The sequence below is a fragment of the Euleptes europaea genome, chromosome 15 (assembly GCF_029931775.1).
Source record: "Euleptes europaea isolate rEulEur1 chromosome 15, rEulEur1.hap1, whole genome shotgun sequence".
Lineage (NCBI taxonomy): Eukaryota > Metazoa > Chordata > Lepidosauria > Squamata > Sphaerodactylidae > Euleptes > Euleptes europaea.
The window spans coordinates 28,212,312-28,239,157 of NC_079326.1; the positions used below are offsets into that span (position 1 = coordinate 28,212,312).

Consider the following 26,846-nt stretch of genomic DNA (forward strand, 5'->3'; position numbering starts at 1 on the left):
GTATTGGACACTTTTGCCAAGTATTGGACCCATTGCTAAATATTGGACACTAAGTCACGGATGCTGATGGACATCATCTCATGCACTAAGGCAGCAAATGTCTACAGAATACCAATATTGGACTGAAAGAGAAAATTAGAGAAGAGCAAGGATATAACCGCAATGTACTGCAGCTTCCATAGATTTAAACAATTTGCACTGCGGCTTATCTGTGCTTGTCGGGTTTTCATGGTAAATTGTGAATAGCTGTGCTGGTCTATGACTGATTTTAATAAAGATTGATTGATATCTATGCTTGTCATTCAGTGCTTTAGCACTTTAACAAGCACAGTGAAGGTTTCCCTTCCCAAAGTAAGGATTTGTATGAGAATCCCTGTATCGATATTACTCTTGGGGGCGAACAAACCCTGTGGCCGGTGCTGGCTCCACAAATCCCCTGTTGTCATTGCAGACAGACAAGGCTGCAATGAGCTCCTCACTTACTTAATTTTATTATGATCATACATCATCAATAACACAACCAACAGTCAGCAACACATAAAAGGAAATATGCACATTAAGTAAAAAAAATCATAACCTCATTACAAACGAAATTCCATGTTACATGCATAGTTAATAAAAATATTTAACCAGGTGCTCCATTATTAAACAAGCTGAAGCACAAAATGTAGCCACCTTAAAGGTGGTTTCCTTAGAGGGATCTGAAAGGAGAAGGGACATATTTTGGATCTACCTGGAAAATTAGATTGAATTGGGGTGATTGGAAAACTGAAGCTTTCACCAAAATTAAAAAGTGCATTAAAGAGCTTGATTATAACAGCACTACCGTATATACCCGTGTATAAGCCGACCTGCGTATAAGCCGAGGTGCCTAATTTCTCCCCAAAAATGGGGAAAAATTAGGCACCCGCGTATAAGCCGAGGGTCGGCTTATAACCCCTCCCCCCCGCAGACTTACTTTCTGGGCTCCTGGCGGTGGGAAACGGCGGATCCGGCGGGGGTGGCCTTCCTGCAGCTGCAGGAGGGCCCCCCCGGCCGCTCCTGGCGGCGGGAAGTGGTGCGGCCCGGCGGGGGCGGCGGAGCAGCCTCCCCGCTGCCGCAGGGGGCCTCTGGAAGCCTCTCCCGGCCGGGAGAAGGCGGCGGGGGCGGCTGAGCGCCCTCCCCGCGGCCGCAGAGGGCTCTAGAGGCCTCTCCCGGCCGGGAGAAGGTGGCGGGGGCGGCTGAGTGCCCTCCCCGCGGCCGCAGAGGGGCTCTGGAAGCCTCTCCCGGCCAGGAGAAAGCGGCGGGGGCGGCTGAGCGCCCTCCCCGCAGCCGCAGAGGGGCTCTAGAGGCCTCTCCCAGCAGAGAAAAGATGGCGGCGGTAAGTTCCCCCCTCCCTCCTCCCTCCCCCCTCTACCGTATTGACCCGCGTATAAGCCGAGGCCGGCTTTTTCAGCCCAAAAAAGGGCTGAAAAACTCGGCTTATACGCGAGTATAAACGGTACTTTTCGTGCTCGCCGCGTTTGTTCATCCCAGTTCTTTGGAATACCACCACCACATGGTTTGCCTGCCTATACATATTATTTGACAACTCCTCGTCTTTCTAGAGCTTTTTGTTTAACTAGATTGAATGCTAACCCGTCTATGGTTATGCAGGGCAGAATTATGAATATACCATATTAAGACAGGACCTGTCCTTGCTCTTCTGGCTCTATCGATTCACTAGCTCATGCCCTTTTGGAATGCCGCTTTTACGAGGAACTTCGATCACATTATATATTCCCCCTTTTAACTTACAAATCTAATGCCACTGTGTCTGACATAATGCCTTTTCTACTAAGCGATAGGGATCCCAAGGCTACATTGTCAGTGGCAAGATTTGTTTCAGTCCTTATATCCCTCAAACACTAGTTATATGCTGCTCAAGATCAATGGATCAAGGAGCTTCTAAGGGATAAAAGGAAAGGAATTGGGGTGACAGATAAGGAATGAATGTCCTTATAAATTGGACAATACAATAGCACATATTTTACGTGTCTCAACCACACTGAATTGGCAAGGAGAAACATGTTGAGAATAGGGGTTGCATGACTATCTCCCTACTAGAAGAGCTGAAGGTAAGACATTAAAGTGGGCCAAGGTGAAGGCCCCTTGATATTTAGGAAATTTTAAGACATAAAGGGCAAAAAGTTTGCTGTACTTCCCTGCTGCCAGATAAGTTTTAGCCCATGCTCTATCAGCTTGGAGGGTTGTATCCCAAACTTGTTTAATTTTTTTTTTACTCCCTATTACCCAAAATAGGGCAGTGGGGTAAACCCATAAAATTGTAACTTCTCAACAGCTTTCATCCATCCTGAAAATTGCCTGTAAGAATTAGCGAAGTTAACCCATTGGGTTGAAATTTAGTTCAAGCCAAAAGCATATTGCTTTAGAACCAGCCAAGTGCTCCAAGGGGAACATAGGGTGTCTGTGGAATCAACATATACTGTCATGGCATGACATCAAAGCCATCCATTCTCTCCCCCAAAAGGTTTTACAAGTACACCTATTAAGGTGTAGCTTTAAATCTTATAGAATCTTGGTATGTAAAGTTAAACAGGGGGCGTATGAAAATTGAGTGTAGATAATAATGTATGACAAATCCCTGACTAATTTGCAGTCACTGGTGTTTACTCTTGCTTATGGGGCACTTGGAACATCTGAAGCAGTCCTTAGCCTAAGAACAACTGGTACCTTGTGATATCAACCTAAAAAGCATTGTAGATATACATACATGGCTCACGTTGACAGCATTAGCCCTGGATAGCATGATTTCAGGCGTATCTGGCATCACATGGATCATGGTTTTATCTTTATCCCAGACTTCTCTGTATTTTGCCTACAAAAATACAAAATCATCTAGTAACACGTGTCCAACCTCTTGCATAATTTCACTCACTTTAGGAGTCCCAAAGCCATTTGAATGAATACTAATCATGGTTGGGCTTTACAAATAAGAAAGCTTAGTTGCATTTTTTATTATACAGAACAATTTCACATTAGAGGAAAGAATTACATACAAGGCTGAGTTGCTCGGCATTGGTTTTAGCAAGGAGAATTTCTGGAGTGTCAACGATGTTGGTGTATTTCAGGCGGTCAGGAGGTGTGCGGTACAGTCTCTCACTCAGGATATCCTGGGCCGCTTTCACTCTCTTTACGTCCACAGACTCCTGTGGTGTCCATCCAATACCCCGGAGCCATTCCAGATCTGACTTATAAACAGCCTGTAAGATAAAATTCCAGAGAACCACAGGATTTTTAATTTACCTCAAAAGAAGATGCTGTGTAGGTGTTTAAGAAAGTCAGACTTAAGTGAGTAGTTACTAGTTAGTGACTGATTTGTTACATTGATTTTTATAGAACTTAAGCACAAGTCATTTTGTCTGTTCTGGGCCAAAACATCGTATGAGCTACATCAAACTAGAACAAAAATTCAGAAGCTGGCTTATATCCAAAGAGTTACCCAGAGCTCATGGAAACAGCAGGTTCCCACCCTTTCCTCCTACTAGGTACAATGCTGGAGTCTGCAAGCAGGAGGGGAGATTCAGGGGGAATCACCCTTCCTTCCTCCTATGGCAGCAGAAGTATCTTTCTGATGACAAAAAATTACTGTAGAATACATATCAAGAACATGAAACTAAGAGCAGGATCAATTATAAGAAATCTTCTGCTGCCACCTATCACAAAGCCTCTTTTGTCTTCTATTTTTGGTATATCACTGCTTACATATACTTACGTCACTCTGTAGTGCATAGGCCTTCCTTGCCTGGATCACATCATTCTGGTCTGGCAGACAAGACCACTGGTGCAAACGACGACGATAGTCAACTTCGCTTACTAAAGACTGCCCTTGCTTGGCTGCTTGGATAGCGACCATATCAACTGGGATAGTGATCTTGGCTTTTGAATTGTTATAACCCTTCTTATACTCTCTGTCATTTTGCATCTTCAGTACTTTGGCAGCCCATGATAGTTTGGGATCCTCCGCTACTGACGGGCATCCAATGTAGTGACCTTTCTGTTTCTCGTGAGCTTCTTTGTACTTGTACTTTCCAGGAATGCAGAAAAGAAAGTTATAAGTGCAAATAGTTAGAATATTTCCAAGAAGACATATAAGTAGCAGTTTTCAGTGTTCCGGTTTTGAAGATTTTCAACCTATGAATATATTCAGCTTAAACATAACCCAATGTATTTTGATTTTTTTACAATCCCGTGATAACAGATGACTTTTTATGCTTGCTAGACTGAATGCCATTCCATCAGGGGAATTAATAGGTCGTTTAAATAGGGTTCTGTACTGTGAGAGAGTATGTCAGTGTGGTTCTGGCCAAATAGACACCCTTCAGCATGCCTTGTTTGGCTGTGACCTGCACAGCAAGGCTAGGAATAAATGGATAAAGCCTTTTATCTGTGAATCTGCCTCTATATTGGAGAATTTGAGGATTATTTTAGCAAGGGTGGATTTTAATATTATATTGGCTGTTGCCAAATTTCTTTCCCAGACAATTAAGATTAAAAAGTATTAATTTCTTTATGGATCAGTTAGTTACTTTTTCTTATTTTGATCTCAGTGTGACATTGTTCCAGGCCGAATTGGCCATGTGAGCAATATCATTAAAGTAAACTAAGCTTAAAAATTGAATAATCAAAACTTCCCAGATTATATTTTTTACTTATAAAAAGTTTCTAAATAATTGACTAAGGAACAGTAAAACAAATTCACCCAACAGATCTGGTAGTAAGCTCTCCAAAGTCATGGTGCCTTTTGAATGTCATTAGACTCTTGGGATGAAGTTAATATCTGTTATAGGAATTAAGTAGCAACTCACAATAGAATTTTGAAAAGACAATATAAATATATAAGCATTTAACCTTCTCTGGAAGATACAGAAGCATTTGCTCCAACGTTTTATGTTCAAACAGAAACCATTAAAGCAGTATTGAAAAAAGCACCCTTTGAACAAATGTTTGGCAGCAGAAGGAAACAATCTCTACTTTAATTAATGCATAAAAGATTATCATTTACAATATTATATATCTCCGAGCTTCCTTTCCTTTCCTTTATCCCTTTGAAGCTCGTTGCTCCATTGATCTTGAGCAGCGTAATTTTAAATCTAATCGGTGTCTCACTGCCTTCAGTGCTACTCCTCTGAAAATGCCTGCCACAGCTGTGGGCGAAACATCAGGAAAGAAAATACCAAGACCACGGTCACACAACCCGGATAACCTACAAGAACCGATGAACTCTGACAGTGAAAGCCTTCGACAATATTTTAAATCTAATGTTTGAGGGATATAAGGACTGAAATAAATCTTGCTACTGGCAATGAAGCCTTGGGGTCCCTGTCACTTAGTAAAAAAGGCATTATGTCAGACACAGAGGCATTCGATTTATGTACTAAGAGGGAGAGATATAACGTGATCTAAGTTCCTCATAAAGGTGGCATTCCAAAAGGGCATGAGCTAATGAATCAACAGAGCCAGAAGAGCAAGGACAGGTCCTTTCTGTGGTATGCTCAAAATTCTGCCTTGCATAACCATAGAGGGGTTAGCATTCAGTCTAGCTAAACAGAAGTCTCTCCGAGCTTCCAACAACTATCTCTGTGTCATTGCAATTTAATGGAGTATATCAAACTTTAATATTACTCTGAAGAACAAACTTTAAAATTCATAAGTTGAAAGGAATTGGTAAGATTTTTTGTCCCCGCCACAACAAACGTACAATGCTACATGTTTGTAGCTGATTAAATGTGACTATCAGACTGGGTTGTCTAGGCATATACTTATGCCAAAGTCTCTCACGACATAAAAAGTCAAGCCATAAAAGTAAAATGTAAACCCCTGAGACTGTACCTCACTGGCAATTTCTCTGGAAGCTTTAGCGTGCTTGATTGAAATGGTGTCAGCTCTTATGTCATAACCTTTTGCCTTGGCCTCATCCCAGGCTCCGGTATAACATTTCTATAATCAAAATTAATGTGCCACTTTCAGCATAGTCATAACATACATGATGAAAATAAACATAGGCTTTCATACATGCTAAAATGTAAATGTTGTGAATGCCCTGTCATGAACTGTGCATGCATAAACACTGCATCAATATAGTTTACATACATTTGTCTTGTATCACTGACTTGACTATGGTTTGCTTGAAGCACTGGAAATCTGAATGAGCGATACTAGAGCTAGAAAGCAAATTAAACAACAGAGGCAGAGGAAAGTAAAGCTTTATCCCCAGATACCCAGTAGTTAGGGGGTCTCGAAAACCTCCTGATGATGACTTCACTCTGCAAAATCTCTTCCCAGTGATCTTCTTAAGTTTTCTATCTCTCATCTTTTATGTTGTCCAGACTATATACTTTAAGCCAGGTTTGTGATGATGAGGCCAAATTGTTAGAGTCCTTAACTCACCTTCATCCCACTTACTGTCTTCCTAAAGGTAAAGGTAAAGATAGTTTGTTACAGGCTTTGACATATTAGAGCACATGAACTATGGAATTAGTGTTGTACATATGCAGAAATATTCAATGTAAAACCAAACTACATATATGAACTACAAACTATACAGCAGAGGCTTAAATTTCCTTTTAAAAGGAAAGAAAGCCTGGATATTCTTTGCCAGAGGCTTATGTTTCTGAATTACTCTGTCAAAGATTTCAGTATCAGTGCAGATTTGCTAGCTGCACTTTCCCCCCTTTTCTATGACCTTTCCCAACCTTTTCAATGGCTAGAGAGCAAAGCCTTTGCAGAACCTCCCACATTTTTTAGGCTACAGAGTGCTAACTTCCTGCCTTTCCAATGACTTCAAGTGCTAAAATGCTCTCCATTCCAAGGGTATTTTAGGCTGACTAAGATGTAATGATGTAATGTAAACAATATATTGTACTTTAAGATTTAAACATGAAAACATGATGTTAGAAATTAATGAATAGATTCAATCTCAACGTGTTTTTCTGGAGATGAGAATGATGGTAAAATTGATTATATAAAATATAAAAAAATCAAAACTGACTGTTTAATGTTTAGCAAAATAGCCTGGTGGAAGAGGAAGTCCTTATTTGGTAATCTAAACAGAGAAGCCACTGAGCATGTGCAGCACAACTGTCTCCTGCTCGAGCTCTAGTTTCAAGCTCACTGAAGGTGACTGAAACAGTATAAATACAGGCAGGGAGAGGGCTAGAACTTCAGACCACTAAGGGAGGCTCAGAAGATGGTATTGGTATGTATGGCTTTACAAATATATTATTCTAGAATGTGAATTAGATACTTTGAACTAAATCAGACTTTTTAATATTTTAAGTGTTGGATTTTATAACTGAATAGTATGTAGAACTTGCTTGCTTTACTGTATACATTGTTACTGAATTTTAAGACTTTGTAATACTTGCATAGACACACATATATACACAATTACATTGGAGCACATCAATAAAAAGACTTACTTTTTTAAGTGAGTAAAGTAGTTGAGTCCTGCTTAGTAGGTGACTAACTGAATAAGATAACATACTACTTCTCAGGAAAGGGGTCAATTCTAAGAGCATAGTCACTCGAAAGGCATTGACCCACTTCAAGTTCTCTGTGCAAGCACGTCACATCATGACGTTTACTAGGCAGACTACGTTTATGGGGTAGTTTGCCATTGCCTTCCCCAGTCATCTACACATTACCCCCAGTAAGATGGGTACTCATTTTACCAACCTTGGAAGGATGGAAAGCTGAGTCAACCATGAGCCAGCTGCCTGAAATCAACTTCCATTGGAATCAAACTCAGATCGTGAGCAGAGCTTTGACTATAGTACTGAAGCTTACCACTCTGAGCATTAGGACTCCTTACTGTCTTCCTAAAATACTTCAAATGCCAAAGGGTTAGGAAGCCTACATGACTAACTCTGCAATGCTGGGCTATAAATTTAATGTTGAGAAGGTCTCTGGAGAGGGAGCATGCAGATTTTCCAAATACACATATATTTGCAAAGAACACTATGAAAAGGAATGTGCTGATGGAGTTTCTTGTCCCTTTTCTAGGGTTTGCCAGATCCTCCCAGGCCACTGGCGGTGGGGGTGTGAGTGTGTGTGGCATACGATTGCCATATTCAGCTTGGCAAACTCCTGGAGATTTGGGGATGGAGCCAGGGGAGGACAGAGACCTCAGTGAGGTACAATGCCATAAAATCCACCCTCCAAAGCATCCATTTTCTCCAGGGGAACTGATCTCTGTAGTCCGGAAATGAGCTGTAATTCCAGGGGAGCACCAGGTCCCACCTGGAGGCTGAAACCCTATGGCCTTTTCACTAGGTAAGATTACCGGTAGCTAATTTGGTTTCCACTGACTCTATAAATAGGAATAATCTAAATAAATCTCCAATTGTGCTAATACTACTTTCAGCCTTACATGCATACATGAAGCTCATTGGTCTCTGACATCAGTGTTGTCTACTACAAGTAGCAGCAGCTCTCCATGTTCTCAGACAAAGGTCATTCACATCGTCTACTACTTTTAACTGGAAATGTAGTTATTGAACCTAGAACCTGCTACATGCAAAACTGATGCTCTGCCACCGGCCCTGCTTCTCCAGTCCTTTAAAGGTACCTATGTATTCCATTTAGTATTACAATATTTGGTCAACTGCTGGTTTTTATCTTTTTTATAAGAGCCTGCCTTTCTCCCTTATTTTTTTCCCCAAAGGCACAACCTGATACCAGCTCCACCCACAACAGCTATCTATTTGAATTTTCCTGGCATTCTATACAGGATGCAAACAAGGTCAGGCCAATAGGGTTGCCAACCTCCAGGTAGGACCTGAAGTTCTCCCAGAATTACAACTGATCTCCAGTGTACAGAGATCAGTTTCACTGGAGAAAATGGAAGCTTTTGAAGTAATATACTCTGTAGCATTATACCTCTCTGAGGCTCCTCCCCTCAACAAACCCTACCCTACTTCCACATCTCTAGGAATTTCCCAGCCCAGAGTTGACAACTCGGGCCTGAAACATCCATTTCTCTATCTCTCCCCACCCCAGCCTGACAGAAGAAGAAGTTGTTTTTTATATGCCAACTTTCTCTACCACTTAAGACAGAATCCAACCGTCTTACAATCTCCTTCCCTTCCCCTCACACAACAGACACACTGTGAGATAGGTGGGGCTGAGAGAACTCAATAGAACTGTGACTAGCCCAAGGTCACCCAGCTGGCTTCATGTGTAGGAGTGGGGAAACCAACCCAGTTCACTAGATTAGCATCTGCCTCTCATGTGGAGGGAATCAAACCTGGTTCTCAAGATCAGAGTCCACTGCTCCAAGTTCTTGAATTCTAGAGAACTCAAAAGTTGGCAAACTTGTTGATGTATTTCAATTGGTCCTAAAAAAGGGGTATTATGAAAATCTTGCATGCAACTGGATGCATATATTCGAGACTGGAATAGAGACCAACTGCTATTCTAAGAGAGAAGCTATTGGGTGGGAAATCTTATTAGGCAGCTGCTATCCTCGGAAAAGGATGAGTGGCCTGCCATCTTATGTCAAAAGAGTGGCATGGTAGGGACAGAGCTGTTCTGGCACACCATTGATGCAGTGTAAGTCCAAAGGCCACTGTCCATGTCAGGGACAGCTATATGCAACCCTGGAGGCCCTGTGCTGAAAGGGACTAGCCACAATATCCAGTATTACAGGCAAATGCCCGAGGACCTTTGCTTTAAGTTGTCGATGCTGGCTCGGCGGGGATGTATCACTCTGCAAACAGAGAAGACTAATTTGATGCTGTAATTAATTTGCTTACATTGCTGATATTCACAGCATTCATCTTAGACAGCAGCATTCCAGGGGTATCGGAAGGAAGATGGACCTGTATCTTCTCTTTATCCCAGGCGTCACGGTACAGATGCTAAAGAGGCACAAACACTGGATTATTTCACCGAAATATGAAAATCTCCCTTATTTTTCAAAGCCACACAACCATATTTTCCCAGTTTTTCAAGCCACCGATCTCATCTATTTTCAGAACCACCCCATCATAATGAATATAGTAATGAATAGAGTAATGGCATAATTGCAGTTCACCTCACTGATTTGTTGGGCATTGATCTTAGCCAGGACAACAGGAGGTGGGTCAACGATACTGGTAAACTTCAGTGTGTCTGGACGTTGCTTATATAATCTGTCGTTCAGAAGTTCTTGAGCTTTTTTCACTTTGAGGACTTCCACAGAGCCCTCTGGCATCCAGCCAATGCCACGCAGCCACTCCAGGTCTGATTTATATGCATTCTGCAAAGGAATCAGGTGCACAGGTCATAATACAGCTGAAGTTAACCCTCAACATATGAAGAAGAATGTTGCTGCTTGAAGACAATTAATCTTCTCCTGAGGACAGAGGCTCTGAACATCCATATCTGGATTGCCACAATGCAGAGTGCTTTCCATACCACTCCATTGAGGTATTTGGGCTTCTCTTTATCCATATTGACTGGTAGTGTCAGCAGCATATTATAGAAAAGCAACAGTGCTTCTGAGGACAAATTAAGATTTTAGTGAACAGCTCTAGATCTAAATATCCAGTTGGGACTAAAGTCAACATAGGAGAAAAATTCTCAGTCCAACATTTACAGTGGCACCTCCTAACCTGTTTCGCCGAAAACCGAAAAAAGCTTTTTAGAGGCTTTAAAACGTTTAAATGGGGCTTTTTGCCCAATAGAGAAAAGTGCCCCAGCCCACCCCAGGAACACCTTCCAGGATGCTGGGACGCCTTCCGAGATGCCGGCATGGGCCTTTACACCGGTGGGACACCAGTGGAAGGCCCTGTCAGCGTCCCGGGGGAGCGCTGCCACTGCAGCCCCCAGAGACCAGTGTCCAGGCCTTCCTGCCGGTGTTCGGGCCATTAATGCCGGTGTAAGTAGCCCAGATGCCGGCGCGGTGGGCCTGAATGCCGGCGCAGTGTTTTCCTGGCCTCCTAAGGGCTTTCGCACTGAACTAAAAGCTCAGAAATGCTCTGTAAGTTCAATTTTTTTTTTTAAATTAGCTCTTCTAATCTCACCCAGAAATAAGGGGTGGAAGATTAATTCATGTAGGAATGGTGGCCACTTGAAAATCTCTCAAAACGTCTGCACACTGGGGCTCTCTGCCCACAGTGAACCACTTCTGTGCATGCAGGTGTTAATAGACCTGGCATTTTTAAGCAACTTCTTAGTGGTAGCTTCGCAGAATTGTAAGGAGATATAAATGGATACCAATTGTATGCCACAGCTTTTTATAGCTAGTTCTGGAATGTGTTGAAAATCTCCACAAGAATGGTTACGTATGCTGGGCAAAATAATTTTTGCATTGGTTCTTGTAGGTTATCCTGGCTGTGTAACCGTGGTCTTGGAATTTTCTTTCCTGATGTTTCGCCAGCAGCTGTGGCAGGCATCTTCAGAGTAGTAACACTGAAGGACAGTGTCTCTCAGTGTTACTACTCTGAAGATGCCTGCCACAGCTGCTGGCGAAACGTCAGGAAAGAAAATTCCAAGACCATGGTTACACAGCCCGGATAACCTACAAGAACCAATGAACTCTGACAGTGAAAGCCTTCAACAAAAATTTTGCATTGCTTCAATACAATTATCCTGATAGTCACCGGAATGATGGCATACAGTTGACACCCAATATCTCCTTATAATAACCAATAGGAAGCAAAGACCTTTGAAGTGGCAATCACATATCTGGGAAGTCATGTGAATCCTCCCTAAGACACATTGTAATAGAGTTTACACCACCTGAGAAATGTAAAGAAGAACTGATTAAACATATGCTTGTGATAGAGCAAAGAGTTGAAACTGGGCTTTCGACTGAATGATAATTGCTCACATTGGCTATCCATCCACCTTCAACAATCAAGCTAAGGGTGGTGGTGGAATTAACCCTCCAAAGCAGATTGGTTTTAAGGCTGCTTAAGTCTGCTTAAAATTACTATCACAGGTACAAATGCCCATCTTAAATTACAACACAGCAATTGGTGGTGACAGGTTTTCCAGCAGGGGAGGAACATGAGAAATATCTTTTGGCCAGCTATATGAGATTGGGGCTGAGCTTCTGTTTCTCCTCTGTGGAAGGCACTGATGTCCTGACCTGGACAGGACAGGCTAGTCCAAGCTCATCACATCTCAGAAGCTAAGCAAAGTCAGCCCTGGTAAGTACTTGGCTGGGAGACCACGAAGGAAGTCCAAGGTTGTTACACAGAGGTATGTAATGGCAAACCACCTCTGAACATCTCTTGTTATGAAAATCCTAAATCAGCTGTGACTTAAGGGCAAAAAAAAAAAAAAAAAGCAGGTATTGTAGGCATTGCTCCTGGCTGTTAGTTCATGGCTCACAGAGTTGTGTTTTCTTTTAAACTATTTTTTCTATTTCTTGAGTTCATCAAGGAAAAAAGCAGGATATAAATTCCTAAATAAACAATAACTGTTCACCAAAGGTCCAGAGGGATTAAAAGAGGCAAAAGAGAGAAATGTATAATGTAAGGTGAATTATTGTTTTTACTCACATCACTCTGTAGCTCATATGCTTTCTTGGCTTGGATGACATCATTCTGGTCAGGCAGACATGTCCATTCATGCAGATAGCGGCGGTAATCAATGTCACTGACCAGTTTCTGACAGTTCTTGGCCAACAAGATGGACAGCATGTCCACCGGGCTATTGAACTTGGTCTTCCATTTCTCAAACTCCTTCTTGTACACTCGGTCACTTTGCAGTTTAGCTACATGAATCGCCAGGACCAGCTTGGGGTCATCGTAGATGTTCCGGCATCCCACGTGGTGTCCAAGTTGCTTACGGTAGCCTTCTTTGTACTTGTACTAATAGTATTTTAAAGAAAAATACATTGAGAATTTTCACCTGATGCTGTACAAGGATCATTCAAGATTTTTAAAATGTAAATCATGTATCAAAATTTTATTACTCGAAGGCTGCAGTTCAATGTATATTTGTGTAGGAATAAATTATAGTGGGCTGAGTGGATATTAGTTCCATCTAGGCATGCTGAGTAAACAAATAAATAATGGATCAGCACTGACAGGTTTCCACAGTGACATAATATTAATAGCAAGAAGTACCACTCCTGTATTCAGACACAGTATATAAATATTTCCAGGTGCCAGAAATTCACCATGGTATATGTATGTCACAACCATGCTCTATTTTTAACTTTCTTGTCACCTGAGATCCATTTCACATTTTATCAATGGCCAGGTTCCACACATATTTTGCATGGAAAATACAGAGAGTCATGTCTCCAAATACACAGTATGCTTTTCCACATTAGCCAATCATAGCTCTCCATCTCCTTAGGTACACATACATATAATCTCCTTAGATACACATACCTGCCCTTCATAATTAGAGTGTTTTGTTTTTGCTTTAGACATCGGTATATCTGGGCTGACAGTTTAAGAGTGAAGCATGCCTGATTAGCTATGGGCTGGAAGGCAAAATGATGAGCCATGTCAACTGTTAACCTGATCCATCATTGCAGTTCTTGTAGTTTAGGGACAAAACAAGACTAGATAAAACTGGCCTGCCATTGTGTTAAAATGATTCAACCAAAATTGTTGGAAACAGATTGACTGGTAATAGCAAATGATGAATGAAAACTCTCGGTAATGGGCAGCTTAGAGCACATATGGGCTCGTGCCATGGTACATGTGCCAATAGTATAGAAATGCCAATTCATAATCTGAAAGAAGCTTGATACTATTAACCAATATAGTAGTTATCTGTTCAACATAGACATGCATATAATATAGATGTGTAATGTTACAAGAAAAAAGAATGCAACAGGAGTACCTCACTGGCAATATTTCTAGAAGCCTTGGCCTGCTGGATTTCAATGGCATCCAGTCTTAAGTCATAACCTTTCTTCTTGGCTTCTTCCCAGCCTGATTGATAATGTTTCTGCAGAAGAAGTGAATAATTCAACATCAGGGTATATCATTTTAGTAAGAGTTACTAAAGAATATTATCTCATGTATTTATGTTCCTTACTACAAATGATGGTGAGTTTATCGAATTATTTATGATAGGGAATTGTCACTATTTAGTGACTGTCCCCTAATCAATCTCCCATAACAAAGATCTCTTGGAAGGGTAAAATGCTCAAATGTATATTTGCTCATACTACCATTTACCAAAAGTCAAATAATTCCTTCTGTGAAATCCATTATTCACAATCACCTTTCACAGAAATTTTACCCTACCTACACTTGGAATGTAGGCAGTTCCTTTTAACCATTGCGGTTTCCACAATCCATGCATTACAGTATCAGAACATGTTCGACAATGAGTCTCTTATGTTTGGTACCAACTGAACTTTAATATCTCACTATTAGGTAAGTTTGATTCCAATCATATAACAATATTACAAGTATACAGGTCCCACCAGGCTCTTGGTCTAAAATATAGATACATTCATGTTTAATTATTTCACTTCTTACTTTGCTGATGTTCAGAGCATTCATTTTGGATAGCACCATCTCAGGGGTATCAACTGGAAGGGTGAACTGTGTCTTTTCTTTATCCCAGAGTTCACGATATAAAGCCTAATGAGAAACAAAACATTCAGCCACAGATCATTATAACTTGCTATGCTGCTAATAGCAATCATAACTTCCCATATAATTTTGTCATGATCCTCATCTTCGTGGCACTCAGCTCACTCTCTTTTGCCTGCTATCTTGGCTTGGTGCCTGAACTAAATCAACGAGGAGACAGGATTCATGGGAAAAACTTTATCCAAGTTGGGGTCCTCCTGTCCAAACTGGATCAGACCCAGGTAGCTTGCCACCACTAGAGAGATTTCAACTATTGGAATTCCCCCAGCATAATGCCGGAAGAGACGGTCTCTGCTTAACCTCGGCTAGGTGCCTTCGGCTGATCTTTCCTCAGTTTCTCGCCCCCCTTCCCTTTCTTCTGGGTTTCTCTCCCAACTGGAGCTGTCCATCCAGGACTGTCAGTTTCTTTGTATGGCTTAGCGGACTGTGGGCTTATATGAGCTGGAGTGATTTATGCAAGGAATTCCATCTCTCCTAAGGATCAAGCGCTTGGGTTTCTAAAAGAGCTTTATTCCACTAAACGTTTCATCATATAGTTGGGAAGTATTTTACAGCAAGGGTAAATTTGGGGGGTTACCGCACTTGTATTTGCAGCGATGTATTAAGAGTTTGAAAATGTTATAAAAAATACTGTTCGCACTTTCTATGTATTCCCAGGGATGTATTAAGAGTTTGAAAACGTTATAAAAAATACTGTTTGCACTTTGTTTGGCCCCTTTAGCTGCGAAGACATCTTCCAACCATTTACAGTATAAGCCATGGTATCCAAAACCCTTTTAAAGCAATGATTTTTACAACATTTTCAAACTCTTAATACATTGCTGGGAATACAAAGTGCGGTAACCCTCATAGTAGGGTTGGCTAGGGAAAAACAAACAAACCTAAAACAGTTAGTTAAAGTTAACTTACACTCCTCTTAATATCCCCTCCTTGTGTTGAGGGATGCATCAGTCTCTTCCCCACCTTTGAATAGGCTTACTGAGGCTCATTCTCCCTGAGGTTCCAGGGCTGGGCAAAGACAAAGGCTAGACAAAGGGGCACATTACTGTGTACCTCTAGCACTGTGAACCAGGAAGTATCCTCTTGTTTGGACCAATGACAATTGGGTGGCTTATTCTCTTGTTCCCACCACAAACTAGTTCACCAATAATATGCCCAGCTGTAGATGAGAAGTTTACTGACCCTCTGACCCTCAGTTCGATATTTGCACTATTTGTCTATTGGGGCCTTCGAGGCAAAAGCCAGATCTTCTATCAGAGGTGAAGTGACAGCTCAAAGACGTTTTGCTTCCTGCTTGGATTTTCCCAAGTCATGCATCACTGTACTCCAAGTGGCTCATGCTCTGTAATAAACCGCTGGTATGACTGGTTTATTCCTGAGAGCAGTGGGGACTTATGAAAACTTGTGAGAACTGTTTACATTATCAGAAAAACTGGAATAGCCACTGCATGTATTTATTAGTGTTTTATCCTGCCCTTCTTACAAAGATCTCAGGATAATGCACATGGTCATTGTCTAACCCCCCTCTCCATTTATTATCTTCTGTGAGGTAGGTGAGGCTGAGAGACAGTGAGAGATAGAGGCCACCCAGCAAACTTCATAGCAGTATAGGAATCTGAACCTGAGTCTTCTCAGTACTAATCTGGCACTCTAACCACTACAAAATACTTGTTTGCACTAGCTGGAAGGGGTATGTATATAGAAAATTATTTTCTATCACCATTCATGTAACAAAGAACAAAAATCTATCAAAGCATCAAATTTTGAAATGAACAGATTTCCTGCATCCGTCTTTTTAAGGGATATCTAACACAACAGAAAAACTGTTTTGATCTGAAGAAGACCAAAATGTGATTTAAACAAGAACATAAGTGGGCTTAATGCTGCACAGTTTCTGACCAAGGGTTTCCATAAAGTTTTCTTGATCTCAGTGTATCTGTGCCCCTACAGAGCATTTTGCGTAAGATTCAAAATAAGGCAGACACCAGGAGAGAGAAGTCCAAATACAAATTTCCCTTACCCCACTGTGAAGCAAAGCATTGGACTTAGCCAAGACAATTTCTGGTGTATCAACAATAGCAGTAAATTTCAGAGAGTCTGGTCGTTGACGATACAGTCTGTCATTCAGAATATCCTGGGCTTTCTTCACTTTGAGGACTTCCAAGGAGCCCTGTGGGATCCAACCAACACCACGCAGCCACTCCAGATCTGCCTTGTACGCATTCTGTGAAGAAGAAAACACAGATGTTTCACAGAAGAAAGCTAGAAGGGCACTTCCACAAAGTAGATGCTTTTAAAAAAAAATCAATACCTTGCAAGTATGAAGACTGTGATGTACTAATTGTGCTCCTCTTACCATAAGAGTGGTGGGATCTTTCCACTCAAGTAGACGGGGCAGCTGCATGTACACAAACTCCAGGTGCACATCACCGCTCAAATAGAGTTCTGAGTTAAGGGAACTTACTCTATCCCTAACTCTCTTTTTTTGGTTGCCACTAGTACTTGACTAGCCTTGCTAGTCTGATTTATCTTATTCTGAAACTTGGAAACTAAGTATTAGTTCAACACTGCTATAAAGCTCTATGGCTCTAAAGTAGGCCTGCTAACCTCCAGGTGGGGCCTAGAGATCCCCTGCTATTACAAATGGAGGAAAATGGGCTCCATAAAATTGGACCCCCTGATCCAATCTTTACCAATCTTGGGAGTTCTTCTAAGGAGAGTCACCGGCGGATATGCTGCAAATTTGGTGCTTCTACCTTAAAGAACAGCCCCCCCCCAAGCCCCAGAAAGATTCCCCATAGATTATAATGGAGAAGAAGGGAGGGGGGATTTAACCTTTACAGTGCTTGTTGTGAATGCGCTGAAGAGGGTTATTTCCCCTTTTAAAGGGCCCCTGATCTCGTCAGATCTCAGAAGCTAAGCAGGGTCAGCCCTGGTAAGTATTTGGATGGGAGACCATCGAGGAATACCAGGGCTGCTGTGCAGAGGAAGGCACTGGCAAACCACCTCTGTTAGTCCCTTGCCATGAAAACCCCAAAAGGGGTTGCCATAAGTCGGCTACAACTTGAGGGTACTTTACACACACAAAGGGGGTTGTAGCCAGCAATCCAAAAATGATCAGGAAAAACAAATTTTTTTTTGTCTTTTTCAGGATCGGGATTTGCGGTCTACTGTTAAAAGGTCCATTTTTTTTGGTTTGGATTTGCCGAATGCACGCTCCTAAAACTAAGTTTGGATCCAACCTGTTAACTTGGGTATACAAAAATATGAAAACAAGCATTTACATATGTTTTTACATACCTCACTTTGCAACTCATAAACCTTCTTTGCATGAATTACATCATTCTGGTCTGGCAGGCAAGTCCACTCATGCAGGTAACGGCGGTAATCCACATCACTGACCAACTTCTGACAATTCTTAGCCAGCAAGATTGACAGCATATCGACTGGACTATGGATCTTTGTTTTCCATTTCTCAAAGTCTTTTTTGTACTCTCTGTCGCTCTGAATCCTGGCTGCATGTAAATGCCACACCAGCTTGGGATCTTCTTGAAGGTTTCCGACACCAATATAGTGTCCTCTCTGCTTCTCATACGCTTTTTTGTACTGATACTGTAAAAGAAATATTAATGAATAAAACTGAACAAATTAATATCAAATGAAACAAAACATTTGCAAAACTGAGACTCAAGTGTGTATTAGCTTAACGGAATGTTTGAAAGATACTACACGAGAACGGAGTCACGAGAGATGGAGACCTTTTTATGAATTCATGAAAAACACAAGACAAAAGACTTAATCGAGTTAAACATCAGCAAGACAATAAATATGGAAGATATTGTAAATAGTAGCAGTGAATGCTAGATATCAGCATAATGATATACATATAGTTTTATTTTTCACTTCTCTACTTTTTTTTCCTCTCTCACCTTATAAGGTGGTAGTATTATTTATACCAAAACTGTACAATATCCGTGTATTTATCCACCTTTATTTTTCCCTACCCTTTTTTCCTTCTGTACCCACTTATAAGTTAAAATTAATAAAAATATTTATTAAAAAAAAGTGTGTATTAGCAACATTTTGTTCTGTATCAGTTTAATAATTAAAGCATTTTTAAAGCAACAGTTTCTCCCAGGTCAGAAAGTCACCCAGTCCCAGTGCCTTATAAATCATTTATTTTTACTGACACCTATAATTTGTCAGTGTTTGCTGCATTATGCACTATTACTTCAGAAACATGTTGTAGTTTGAGTGTCATTTTATCCTCTTGCCCCCCTTCAAAAAAACGTAGACCCCGAACCGCCTATCTAAAATGGGGGGGGGGGTGGCAACAGTGAGAAGAAGGAGCAAGAATAAGAGGTGAAGGGGTGAGGTTTCCCTTCCCCCTTAGATTCCTCACAGGTCCCTCTCTTGTTCAGTATGACTTATGATGGACCTACATTTCACTTTCATCCTTAACATTTCTACCATTTTTTGTGTCCTTTATCATTTATACAGCAGTCATTTTGAAACTCATAAGGGTGATAACCACTTACATCACTAGCTATCTCTCTAGATGCCTTTGCAGCAACGATTGAAATTGCATCAGGTCTCAGGTCATAACCTTTCTTCTTGGCCTCTTCCCAACCTTCAATGTAAAGTCTCTACAGAGGAGATTTTTAAAAAAAGAAAGAAGGGTACATCAAAGTAAATATGCTTTCACATAATTTAAATTGACTCTCTGTATAGTTTATAATGCTCCTTAAAACATGCTTACATGGCTAATGTTGGCTGAATTGGCCTTTGCCAGCACAATCTCTGGGGTATCTGGCATTACATGGATGGTAGTTTTGTCTTTATCCCAGGCTTCAGTGTATAATTTCTGTGGGGAGTAAGAAAACAAACATTTCTATTTTATCTTAAGAAAGCATATAATTTTCATGCAGCCTCAAATGCAAAAATAGGAAAATGGATGCTGTTGCTATCAAATCCTTAGGGAAAGAAGGAAAGAAATAGCAGATGAATATGGATCATAATGTATTTCATGAGACCCAACTAGAGATTTTACATAAGAATACCTGAAAGTTTGAAGACCATGTATTAGTATCATGAGTTGCAACCTGTGATACATGCATGCAAGGATCAGGAATCTTTCCTGTATTCCCCTCCCTGCAGCAGTTTCATAAGATCTTGGGAAAGTAGATTCCTGCAGCTGTTGTGACCTGTGTGAACTAGCTACCATGTTGGTTGGAGGGGTGCACTGAGGAGGCAGAAGGGAGAGAAATGTAACTAAGAGTGTATGTGATTTCCTTTTCAAGGCTATCTTTTCTGATTAGCCATCTTCCTGACCAGATGAGAAAAATCATCGCTGTGTTCCCTTCAACTGCCATGTGGTTTTGCCTTGTATAAAATAATTCAACTCAAAAACCTCTGGTGTGAGCTGATAAGATATATAAATTGTAGGAGCTGTGCAATCATTGACAGACTAGGGGGTAGGTCAAGATAAGTAGCTCTTGTGTTCATGGTTTAATGAGGTTGACGACAAAGAGAGGTCTATAGTATGAAGGTAGCTGGTGAGCTCAGTAAGGTCACCTCTCCCTCTGTTTTGCAGGGCTCCACACTCCTTTGATTCAGGGTGGGGTGGGGGGTCAGGATTAAAATTCCACATTGCATGGCAAGCAATTCAACCCCAATGTATACCCCAATGTTCAGGAGACACACTCCAGGAATCACAAGGGTGAAAGGGGCAAAGAGGAAAGATTTATTCCATGGCTAGACCTCCACTCATAGTTCTTTGGATCCTACTTGAAGTAAACATGGTCAAAAACATTGATTACCTTGTTCATTGTCTCAGCATTATGTTTTGCCAGCTCTATCTCCAAAGAATCTGTTACGCTGGTAAACTTGAGTTGATCAGGTGGTTGTCGGTATTTCCTATCACTTAGGATTTCTCCAGCTCTCTTCACTTTCTCAGCTTCCAGAGACCCAACAGGAATCCACCCAGTACCTTTCAGCCATTCCATATCAGACTTGTAAATAGCCTGAAACATAGATATTAGATATTAGCTTTGAATTGTTTCATAGTATCAAGTATTTAGAGTCTGACTTGCAAGGATTCAATGTCTCAACCGGATCATTCTCAACTGAAAGTATACACTATCCCCAATGAAAAACATTGTGTTGGAGTTAACACAGAGTGATATGAAAAATCTGACTGGTGACTAATCTGTGGTGGCTGATTAAAATATGTGAAGCAGCAATAGGACATCTCAAATTTATTCACTGCTTTATCCTTTCCTTTCCTTTAATGGTACGTATTTATTGGCCAAAGCCTTAAGCTTTATCTATTTTTAGGGTTGCCAACCACCAGGTGGTAAGGAATCAAAATAATGCACTTGTATAGCTAACAATAAAAGCTCAGACTCAAACTGAAATGCAATTAGGTCTATTCAAAGGAACAACCTTAATTATAAGAATAAATACGTGCTCAAAGAGCAAAAGACAAAAATCAAACAAAATTCACAGTTACAGTATCCCAAAGGTAAGTATAAGTATAGAATTTCTCTAAAAGGTAAGTCGAGGTATAATAGGCCAAAAGTCCAAACATCCAACTGGTAAGTATGCACAGGCAACAGAGTAGTTATAAACCGCAATGGGCTTCCGGTAAAGTCCCCATTTCATATTCTTTTTTCAAGCTTCAAATGTTTCCGTGTGCCAATAACCCTTATGGGAAAAGAAGCTTGTAAGCTTGCAATTAAATATGGACAGCTTTGGTAAAGCGTCCATATTTAATTGCAAGCTTACAAGCTTCTTTTCCCATAAGGGTTATTGGCACACGGAAACATTTGAAGCTTGAAAAAAGAATATGAAATGGGGACTTTACCGGAAGCCCATTGAGGTTTATAACTACTCTGTTGCCTGTGCATACTTACCAGTTGGATGTTTGGACTTTTGGCCCATTATACCTCGACTTACCTTTTAGAGAAATTCTATACTTATACTTACCTTTGGGATACTGTAACTGTGAATTTTGTTTGATTTTTGTCTTTTGCTCTTTGAGCACGTATTTATTCTTATAATTAAGGTTGTTCCTTTGAATAGACCTAATTGCATTTCAGTTTGAGTCTGAGCTTTTATTGTTAGCTATACAAGTGCATTATTTTGATTCCTTGCCTTCCTTGTGTACTTGGAGCCAGTTTTTGATTACTCAACCACCAGGTGGTGGCAGGAGATCTCCTGCTATTACAACTGATTTCCAGCCAATAGAGATCAGTTCACCTGGAAAAAATGGCCGCTTTGGCAATTGGACTCTATGGCATTGAAGTCCCTCCCTCCCCAAACCCCGCCTTTCTCAGGCTCCGCCCCAAAAACCTCCCGCCAGTGGAGAAGAGGGACCTGGCAACCCTATGTATTTTGCATATGGTACTCACATCGCTCTGTAGATCGTAGGCCTTTCTAGCTTGGATTACATCATTCTGATCTGGCAGACATGTCCACTGGTGCAGGTAATTGCGGTAGTCAACATCACTGACCAGTTTCTGACAGTTCTTAGCCAATAAAACACCGAGCATATCCACAGGACTAGTATACTTGGTCTTCGATTTCTCAAAATCTTTCTTGTACTCCCTCTCACTCTGCATCTTGGCTACGTTCATAGAATGCACAATTTTAGGGTCATCTTCTACGCTGCGAGCTCCCACATGGTGACCAAGCTGCTTCCGATAACCTTCTTTGTATTTGTACTGTAATAAATTCACAAGCCTAACATAAATTGCCTATCCAGAAGAGTACTTATCAGATTACTGTATTATGAAAAACCCTGATAGTGGTCCTTAGCCCCAACATTATTTGGCTGCCCTCAACTAGGGACAGGGCCTTTTCAGCTCTGGCCTCAGCCTCATGGAACTCTCTGTCTAATGAGACCCAGGCCCAGTGGGACTTAGCTCACTTCCACAGGGCTTGTAAGACGGAGCTGTTCCACTGGGCATATGGCTAAGGCAGCAATGGTTAGTAGATCAGTAGGCCTCCCTTCCCTTCCTTTCTCCCCTTCCCTTCCCTCCCCTTTTATCCTCCACTCCCTCTTTCGTTTCCCCTTCCCCTCTTTTTCCTTTTATCCCGTTTGCTGACTCCTTTCCTTTTCCTGGATCTCGTCTTGTCTCAACTCCTTGAGGACTTGTTCCTTTTAGATAACTGTTGGTCCTCTGCCTATGATTGTTCGTGAACCTATCTCACCATCAGGAAAAAATTTAGCATTATATATTGGTAGGAAATTTGACTGCCATCTTTTAAGTTGATGTGTAAAATTGTTTTAATTCTATGTTTTTAACCTATTTTATATTGTATTATACTTATTGATTGTTGGAAGCCGCCCTGAGCCCAACTTGGTTGGGAAAGGGCAGGGTATAAATTAAATTAAATTAAATATATAGTGTGTTACTATTGTGTGCTGCTAGAAGAAATAGAGCTTGTGGTGTTATTTTATAGCAGCTTCATTATAGAAACATTTGGTAATAAGGGCCATATAATCTCAGTGGGGGGTATTTTGTTTTAAGTAGTCAGCTTTGTAAAATATATATATTTATATAAATCTTTCCCTTCCTGGATCTCGTCTTGCCTTAACTCCTTGAGGACTTGTTCCTTTTAGATAACTGTGGGTCCTCTGCCTACGACTGCTTCTTTTTCCTTCTTTTTCTTTCTTCCCCCAGCTTTCCCCTATTGTTCTAATTCTTTTTGCACAGGCTTAGCTCAAAGGTCCCTGAATCAAAGCAGAGCTCAGCTCAAAGGTCCCTGAATCAAAACAGAGCTCAGCTCAAAGGTCCCCGAATCAGAGCTCTGCTCGCAGAACAGATGGCTTCCACCTCCTCCATAAGCTGCAGCCCATTGAATGAAAACATAAGAACATAAGAAAAGCCATGCTGGATCAGACCAAGGTCCATCAAGTCCAGCAGTCTGTTCACATAGTGGCCAACCAGGTGCCTCTAGGAAGCCCCCAAACAAGACCACTGCAGCAGCACCATCCTGCCTGTGTTCCACCGCACCCAAAATAATAGCCATGCTCCTCTGATACTAGAGAGAATCGGTATGCAGCATGACTAGCATCCATTTTAACTAGTAGCCATGAATACCCCTCTCCTCCATGAACATGTCCACTCCCCTCTTAAAGCCTTCCAAGTTGGCAGCCATCACCACATCCTGGGGCAGGGAGTTCCACAGTTTAACTATGCGTTGTGTGAAAAAAATACTTCCTTTTATCAGTTTTGAATCTTTCACCCTCCTAAGGATCAAGGAACAGTTAAAATGATATGGATCTAGATTGGTGATTGGTAGAGATCATCCGCACCACAGAGAAGTTTGGATACAACCCATATTTTATTTTAAGGGAAAAATGCACCGTATGTTTATCTTTCAATAGAGCCAGGAAATGAAAAGCTACTTAAAGCATTCCCAATATCATGGACATGGCTAGTGTTGGGTTTTTTTACTTTCTCCACAGAAAGAGGTTCCTAAATGTGGTTTGTCACATTGTATGAAGAGATGCTTTAACATTTGTTTTGCAGTAGTCTTCACATCACCCTATGCCTCTTCCAGTGTGGAGTAGTGGTTAGGAGCAGCGGACTCTAATCTGGTGAACTGGGTTGGTTTCCCCACTCCTATACATGAAGCCAGATGGGTGACCTTGGGCTAATCACAGTTCTCTCTGAGCTCCACGTACCTCACAGGGAAGGGAAGGGAAGGGAAGGGAAGGGAAGGAGATGGTAAATTGGTTTGATTCTCCTTAAAAGGTAGAGAAAGTTGTCATATAAAAACCAACTCTTCTTCTTCTTCCTACCGCGCACACTGGTTATGTCCAATGTAAACCTTTTAAAAGCCCCTTATATCCTACATTTCCTTATATCCCCTATTATATTTTTACATTTTATCTGGCATTTGTTCTCCTCTAGTTTCTTCTTACTGCTTATCGACTTAACATTGCTGCATTTAAGTCTAGCAATTCACAACAGTTAGTTCAATCATAAAAAAAAATAGAAATGCTCTTTTGAAATTTTTCTTGTTTGATAAATCCACCATAATCATCACACATTACATTCATGGGCTGTGATAAATATTGTGTCAAAAAACATATTTCTTTCTGTGGAACAAAATGGCTACATACATCACTGGCAATATTCCTGGAGGCTTTGGCAGCTTGAATTGGGATGGCGTCAACACGCAGGTCATAGCCTTTCTTCTTTGATTCCTCCATAGCCAGTTTGTATAATTTCTATGAGAAAGAAAAATCGTTAGGCTTCTGCTTTAGTAAGCATATATTTTACTTAATACAATCTAGTAAAGCAGGAGAAAGTATAGGGCACATTTTACCTCATTGTTATCTGAACTTACTTCCTTTGTGTTGCGCATCTCCCCCCCACCCCCGCCTTTCCATATATTTATGCACTCAACACATTTCCCAGAATTTATTGCTTGACACTGACACAACTCAGTGCCAGCTCAGGTAGCTCAAGCCCAAATGAGATTTGTTTTACTTATTTATATACCACTTTCTAACATACAGCTTTCAAAGCAATTCATAACACAAAAACGAGTGTTCCACTTTCAAAGCATCATCAAATCTACAAAACACATCACAGGCAATGTTAGTGTACACAGCAGCATTTGCAAATCCCGTCTTAGTGAAATGATCGTCACATAACTTCACCTTCTACACCATTGCAAAAAGATGGCCCTTCCGCTGCACCGCCTCTGAAAAAGCTCTGGGTCACACTCTGGTCACCACTACCTTTGACTACTGCCATCATCACCTCTCTAGACTTCTGTTGTCACACCTCAGTATACCTCTCCTCTATCCAGCATCCAGCTGTCCAAAATATTCACATTTATTGTTCTGACCACATTATGTCCCTCTTTAAATACCTACATAGGCTTCCTGACCATTCTCAGATATAGCACAATCTCCTTTGTTGTTAACTCTCCATGGATTGCAGTCATAGCCACCTAAAATGAAGCCCGGATATGCATCTGAATGCATATTCTTCTGTTCAGTATCTCCACTTTCCTGCCCCTCCTTTTCCATTGAAATCTCTCCTGGGCAGATTTTAGTTTGTAAGCGTTGCGCAAAAACCTGTCGTCTTGGACCCTGTATAGCTCCTTGCAAATCATGGTAACAAAGCTGGACCTTGAATTGTGCCTGGAAACCTGTGGGTAACCCATCTAATTCTTGGAGCATCAGTATAATGTGATCAGATGTTCCTCAGCCCACGCCCACTACTAGCAGTGCTTAGGATTGCTTGAACCAGTCACATCTGCTGGTATACATGGGATAGCAGCTTTCTTTATTTTTGTGCTCACCTCACTGTAGTTTAGTTTATTGAATTTTGCTAGCATGATCTCAGGAGTATCAGGCATCACATGAATTGTTAATTTGTCATTATCCCAAGCTTCGGTATACAGGCGCTGTGAAACAACAGAAAAATAAGAAACAGCTGCTATAGGAACAATGATCCAGCAGCATTTTTACTAATACTGGCAGAAAATAGTGAAAACTTGAAAAAACTACTGATAAAGGTTAAAGCAGAAAGTGCTGAAGCAGGATTACAGCTGACCATCAAGAAGACAGAAGTAATGACTACTGTGAAATTACATAACTTCAAGGTTGACAATGAAGAAACTGAAATTGTTCAAGATTTTCTATTCCTTGGCTCCATCATCAACCAAAAGGGAGACTGCAACTAAGAAATCAGACAGAGGCTGGGCTGAGCAGCTTTGAAGGAGCTAGAAAAGATCCTTAAGTATAAGGAAATTTTGTTGGCTACCAAGATCAAGATCATTCATACCACAGTGTTTAGGGTGGTTTTTTTGTTTATCAGCTATTGAGAACCTCCTGAATGACAAGAACCTGGACCCTTTTGGATAAGCTTTCTTAAAATTTGAACAAACAAATAAAATGAATGGAGTGGATCTTCCCCATATAAAACAACAAAGGCTAAAATAAACAAAACTGATAAAAGTTGTTGAGATCTCTCAAAGAAAGCCATTTTCATTTAATTTAATAGGAAAGTCCTCTCAATAAAAATGTGTGTGTCAAGTGTCGTCAGGTCACTTCCAACTCATGGCGACCCTGTGAATTAATAACCTCCAGAATGTCCTATTGTTAACAACCTTGCTCAGGTCTCTCAAACTAAGGGCTGCCCATGGCTTCCTTGATTGAGTCAATCCATCTCATGATGGGTCTTCCTCTTTTTTTGCTGCCTTCAATTTTTTCTTGTTGTCTTT

General features: G+C 41.0%; 1 protein-coding gene across 1 annotated transcript in view; it reads right to left on the reverse strand.

Annotated features, from left to right (window-relative positions):
* NEB (nebulin) overlaps window positions 1-26,846 on the reverse strand; it is a 211,255-nt gene that overhangs the window by 91,194 nt on the left and 93,215 nt on the right. Inside the window, exons 66-82 of the mRNA XM_056861655.1 lie at window positions 25,923-26,027; window positions 24,730-24,837; window positions 22,007-22,318; window positions 20,414-20,617; window positions 19,354-19,458; window positions 19,133-19,240; window positions 17,895-18,206; window positions 16,615-16,818; window positions 14,478-14,582; window positions 13,831-13,938; window positions 12,531-12,842; window positions 10,076-10,279; window positions 9,795-9,899; window positions 5,872-5,979; window positions 3,755-4,066; window positions 3,039-3,242; window positions 2,753-2,857 (exon numbers count right to left, since the gene is read on the reverse strand). Of these exons, the coding sequence (XP_056717633.1) occupies window positions 2,753-2,857; window positions 3,039-3,242; window positions 3,755-4,066; window positions 5,872-5,979; window positions 9,795-9,899; window positions 10,076-10,279; window positions 12,531-12,842; window positions 13,831-13,938; window positions 14,478-14,582; window positions 16,615-16,818; window positions 17,895-18,206; window positions 19,133-19,240; window positions 19,354-19,458; window positions 20,414-20,617; window positions 22,007-22,318; window positions 24,730-24,837; window positions 25,923-26,027 (3,021 nt within the window). The remainder of the gene's footprint in view (window positions 1-2,752; window positions 2,858-3,038; window positions 3,243-3,754; window positions 4,067-5,871; window positions 5,980-9,794; window positions 9,900-10,075; window positions 10,280-12,530; window positions 12,843-13,830; window positions 13,939-14,477; window positions 14,583-16,614; window positions 16,819-17,894; window positions 18,207-19,132; window positions 19,241-19,353; window positions 19,459-20,413; window positions 20,618-22,006; window positions 22,319-24,729; window positions 24,838-25,922; window positions 26,028-26,846) is intronic.